The sequence below is a fragment of the Octodon degus genome, unplaced genomic scaffold (assembly GCF_000260255.1).
Source record: "Octodon degus isolate 3935 unplaced genomic scaffold, OctDeg1.0 scaffold00146, whole genome shotgun sequence".
NCBI lineage: Eukaryota > Metazoa > Chordata > Mammalia > Rodentia > Octodontidae > Octodon > Octodon degus.
This window is the reverse complement of record NW_004524722.1, coordinates 2741533-2746782: the sequence shown is the minus strand read 5'-3', so window position 1 is coordinate 2746782 and position 5250 is coordinate 2741533. Positions and strand designations below refer to the sequence as shown.

The following is a 5250-nucleotide window of genomic DNA, read 5'->3' as shown; positions in this document are numbered from 1 at the left end:
GAAATCAGAAACTGAAGTGTCACCACGGCATATCATCTTCCTCATCATTACACAATTCACTGAATACTCAACCTCTTTATATCTTCCTAATATGTATTTTCTCCGTGTTTAAAGATCTTCTGTAGGAGCCAGCAGAAACCTGAAGTGCATTTTGCGTGAGAGGAACACAGCTTCTCATCAGATTCTAGGCAGCATGTATCATCCTCACGAGTTTAAGAACCACTGGCAACCTCTCCCCTGCAAATTCTCCTCTATTCTGTCAAATGGCTCCTTTAAAATGGAAATATAAATTCGGTATTTCCTGCTTAAAATCCTTTAATAGCTTATGGAATATAGTGTGAGCTCCCTACAGCTGCCTGACACTGTCCTTTCCATGTATAAGTTCCCTCTTCAACATCTTATTGTTCTCCTCAAAATTGTGGCAGATGATGCTACATGCTAGCACCCCTCTCACCTTTTATCTCTGTGCCTATTGTTTCCTATGCCCAGATGATTTATCCTTCTTAGCTAGCCTGGCAATATTCAACTCAACCTTAAGATTCAATTAAAAGTTACTTACTCTATGACACATCCCAGATATCCCCTGCTCCCCAACGGAGCTCACCACTACCTCTATCAGTGCTGACTACTTTCTCTGTATAGCTAGCTACCTTTGCACTTGGCACTCCATACTGTGATTCCCTGCTCACAGGTCATCTTTTCACTTGACTTGGAAAACTGTTGACGGCTAGATCATATATGTTCATTTATATATTTCCAGTATCTAGAAGAGTACTCATAGTAAATACATGCTGAATTATAAATAAATTGATTAATAAGCACAATTGTAGAGCACTCTACAATCCACATGGGTATTTTATCTCTTGATTTTCACAATATCGACAAGGTAGATAAAGGCTGTACCACTAGGGGTAGGGAGATCTTGCCAAGGTCACAAACAACTTACCACCTTTCCTCAGTATTAAGAGTAGCCTGAGGTCCCCAGAAATATTTATTAGAAGATAATTAAATTTGAACTTTGGCACTGACTATATTCCAATAGTGAAGGATAGCCAGTAATCCTAATACAGAGCTTTCCTGTAATGCCTAGATACACTGCGTAAACTGGATAAACCCCTTGTTCCATTTTACCCTCCTGATACATCCAAATTAAGTCAGGTAACATCCCACAAAAAAGTCAATGCAATCCAAAGAACAGAGAACCATGGATTCTTATGTTTTTATCTACTTTATCAGTGGGGATGACCCAGAGCTACACATAGTACCTTGCTTATAGTAGGCAGTCAGTGAACATTGGTAGGAGGAAAGGAAGAGTTATTCTTAAATGAAAAAAGGAAGAAAAAATATGTTTAAGGAGATCAAGCTGGTAAAGAGAGTGAAGATCATTGGGATGATTTTTAAGGACTGATATTGTCTGGGTTCCAGAATGAGAAAGCAGAGACCAGCACATATTCAACTGTCAGACCCTGAAAAATATCCTGGTAGGAGCAGTATAGAAAAGTATAAAGAGGGTAGATCTTCCAAGCTACAGTGAGATGATCAATGATTCCTGGTAAGATTCTAGAATGTGTTTCTTGTAATAGTTCTTAAACACTTAGGTAATTATTGAGCATCAGGACAGATTACTAGAGAACAAGACATTTACATGGTAGAGTAACCTAATTTCCTTTCTGGAAAAGCTTAATGGGGAAAGAAATTAACAAAATGCTAGATTCATTTTTTTACTTCAGCAAGAAATCTGAGAATATTTCTTACAATTTCATGGACAAAATGGAGAAATGTAAGATAGAAAGTAAGGAAGTTTGGTTGCTGACAGCTGTGAAAATTGAGTCATGGATCAGAACTGTCCTGATCATGTGCTCTAGAACTCTGTATAACAGAGCTCTTATACACATTTTGATCCCTGGCACTGATCTTGTCTATCTAACTCACCAATGACTGAAACACAGGAATGTTATCAATAAATAATTCTAATAAATAAGTGAATTTACAGAAAACCTACTCACTAAATTTGCAGATCATACAAAATAATAGTTTTATTCCATGAAGGACATCATAGCCTTTTCCATTACTTTTGTTGTCTGGTATCTAACTAGAATGTAGGCTGGCTGGCATAATAAAAAGAATTCAGAAGAAGTTGACCAAAAGGTAAAAATAATAGAAATATGGTACAAAACCAAACACAAACAAACAACCCTAGAAGTTGTAGTACAGGATTGGCAAACTACAGTGTATGGGTCAAATCAGGTTGCTGCCTATTTTTGTAAAGTTTTACTGTAACACATCTATTCTCACTTGTTTCTTTATTATCTATGGTTACTTCTGGCTTAAATGAACTGAGTAGTCACAACTAAGAACAACTGGTTCACAAAAATATTTACTCTCTGGCCCTTTTCTGAAAAAGGTTGCTGATCTAGAGTGTTGAATATTGAGTACTGACCTGGAGAGAAGCTTTAGAACACAAAGCTACAAAACTTAAATGTAGGCTGTGGAGACCAACATGACAGCAGACTAGATGATCTCAGACATCTGAAATTCTATGAAATAAAAAAATATTTCTTGAGCCTTGCTAGGATCCTGAAAACAGCTGAGAAGGCACTCAAAGAATCCCCAATTTCCTAATTCTGTCTCATAAATGTTTCTCCTTGCTTTTGATGAGAACACCTGACAGAACTGAGGAAGGTTGAAACGACTGAATGAGGCAGCTCATAAAACAAGTTCTCACATACTAGACAGCAAATACAGGGCAAGCTTGGGACTTCTGAAATTCTCCTCTGTTTGACACATAAAATGAACATAATTGTCTAGCTCCGTAGGGAATCCAAGGAGGCACAGGCCACGGCCTGCACATGGAACTGTCAGCTGGGAAGGAGAGGAAAGACATATGGGTAGACATGAGTACAAATAATCATGGTAAAGGCTAAGATTTGGGGAACATTCAAAAGAACAATGGAGGACAGCCTGCAATTACTGCCATGGACAGGAAGCTCTTGTGGAAGATCTAGCCTCTGCAATGGTGTCTCAACAAGATCTGTTTAAAGAGGTGGAAAAGCAGGGGAGGGTGACTTCACACCCTATCTGGGCAGCAGCACCCTGATGCTCTTGGACATTCTTCTGCCAGTGACTTGAAAACCTTTTTCTCTGGGTCACCAGTAATGTGCTACCCTGAGCCACACTGGCTCACATCAGCCTGGTTGCTCATTAACAGCACTGAGGCGGGAGTGCCCCACCCCCCTTGACTGAATCTGCCCAGAGTCCACGTTCTGATCCTCAGACGGTCAGCAAGGCTGTCTATTATCACGGCATCACTGCCAACCTGACAGCAGCTACTGTTCAGTGGTCCTGCTGCTGGAAGTCTCAGGGGACTCAGTTTCTCTGAGTGATCCAGGACAATGGGCAGGAGGTAGGGCAATAGTCTGTACAATCAAAAGCTCAAATTTGAAATTCTCATTTTTAAAAAAAATTTTATTTTTATTTATTTTTTTGGTAGCAAGGATTGAACTCGGGACCTTGTGCTTGCCAGGCAGGCACTTATACCGCTAAGCTATCTCCCTGGCCCATAATTCTCACTTCTATCTGCAACACATTTTCTTCTAAAAGCAACATACTTCCTTCTCAACACTAGTATGGAACAGCTGCTTGGTAGAGGCAACACAGACGGACCTGCCCCGGTGGCTGAGCCCTGGTACACTGTCTCTTCTAAAATCTCAATAGCCATTTACACAGCATTGTGTCGGAGGTACTGATGTCAAACCCGTCTTACAAGCACAGAGAGCGCAGCACAGAAAAGTCTATTATTTGTCCTGGTTCATACAGTAAGACAAGGACCAATCCCAGAGATAAGGTTGTATACACTGAAAAGTCAGTACTCAGTTTAGGGACTTCTGAGGCTGAGGAAACCAGTGAGGCTGGTTTCTTATTCCAGGAGAGGATATGTCTGAGGGTCGAGGTTCCCTACAGTTTTGCTCCAATTATTTTATCGAAATCTGCTTAATTTTCCACTCATCTGAGGATTCTAAGGCTGAGGCACTTTCAGGAGAAACCACCCAAAATGTACACTGCCTCCAATGAGGTCATGAACTCAACCTCCTATTTTTCTCCCAGCATTTTTGAAATGGTAATATTATAGAGCCAGAAGGACTGTGAAGGACATCTGCTGTAGGGCCTTACGGGTATCCGTGAGTTCTCAAGAGACTCAGACTTGCAGAGATGCCACAGCACTGGCTCTGAGCAAGGCTGATGGAAACCACAGGAGGAAAACCTCCAAAATAATGGGACAAGCCACACTTACCTTCCAAAGAATGGATTCCCTGCTCCTTGGCAGTCTTGTAGACACTGCTGAAATCATCCCCAAGGTTTGGGTCAGCCCCAGCAGCAAGGAGAATCTGCACCACACTGGAAGAAATAAAAGAAAATGTCAAGAGCAAGAAAGGCCCAGGAGGTAGAGAGCCAGATCTGGAAGCATGTTTGGGGATGGACTTGCTCCCTGCTCACGTGAGAAAAGAACACGAACTCTGGAGTATAAAAGAAGGGTAGGAAAGCAGGCTCTGAAATTCATCAAGGGTCTGGGACAAGCACTGGAGTTCCGTAACACCTTTCTAATTGCCACAACTATAAAACAAAAAATATTAATTTAATAATTACTTATCAAATGCTCACTATATTCTAGTTACTGTTCTGGATGCTGGGGCCATGCTTAAAAGGAGCTTAAGATTTGGTAGGAAGGTCACAACTATAAAACAGAAAATATTAATTTAATAATTACTTATCAGGGGCTGGGGAGACAGCTGAGTGGAATAAGTGCCTCCCTGGCAAGCACAAGGGCCTGAGTTCAATCCCTGGTCCCGCAAAAAAATAAATAAATAAATAAATAAATAAATTAACTTCTCATATGCTCACTATATTCTCGTTACTGTTCTGGATGTGGGGTCCATGCTTAAAGGAGCTTAAGATTTGGTAGGAAGGTAACAATAAAGCAGGAAAGACAATGAAGATGATGACAGGAGAACTATGTGTACTAAAACAAGGAAAAGAATTAAGGCCTTCCTGCAGGATGTTGGCAGGATGGCAGAACTCCAGGGCTTGCCCTCCACAAGCATCAGTATCATACCTGCGAAACTATCTTCACAAGAAATAAGGAAACCAGGTGAATCTGTGTATTCAAAGTGGTTAGGATAGATATATAGTTGCATTCTCTTAATGAATAGAATGATTTGTTCTAATGGTGTTTGTAAATAGGATCACAAGTCC

At 40.6% G+C, this 5250-nt stretch overlaps 1 protein-coding gene across 2 annotated transcripts in view; it reads right to left on the bottom strand.

Annotated features, from left to right (window-relative positions):
• Clpb (ClpB homolog, mitochondrial AAA ATPase chaperonin) overlaps positions 1 to 5250 on the bottom strand; it is a 151661-nt gene that overhangs the window by 84361 nt on the left and 62050 nt on the right. For both annotated transcript variants that reach the window (XM_004641941.3, XM_004641942.3), the window contains exon 4: positions 4292 to 4395. In XM_004641941.3, coding sequence (XP_004641998.1) covers positions 4292 to 4395 — 104 coding nt within the window. The remainder of the gene's footprint in view (positions 1 to 4291; positions 4396 to 5250) is intronic.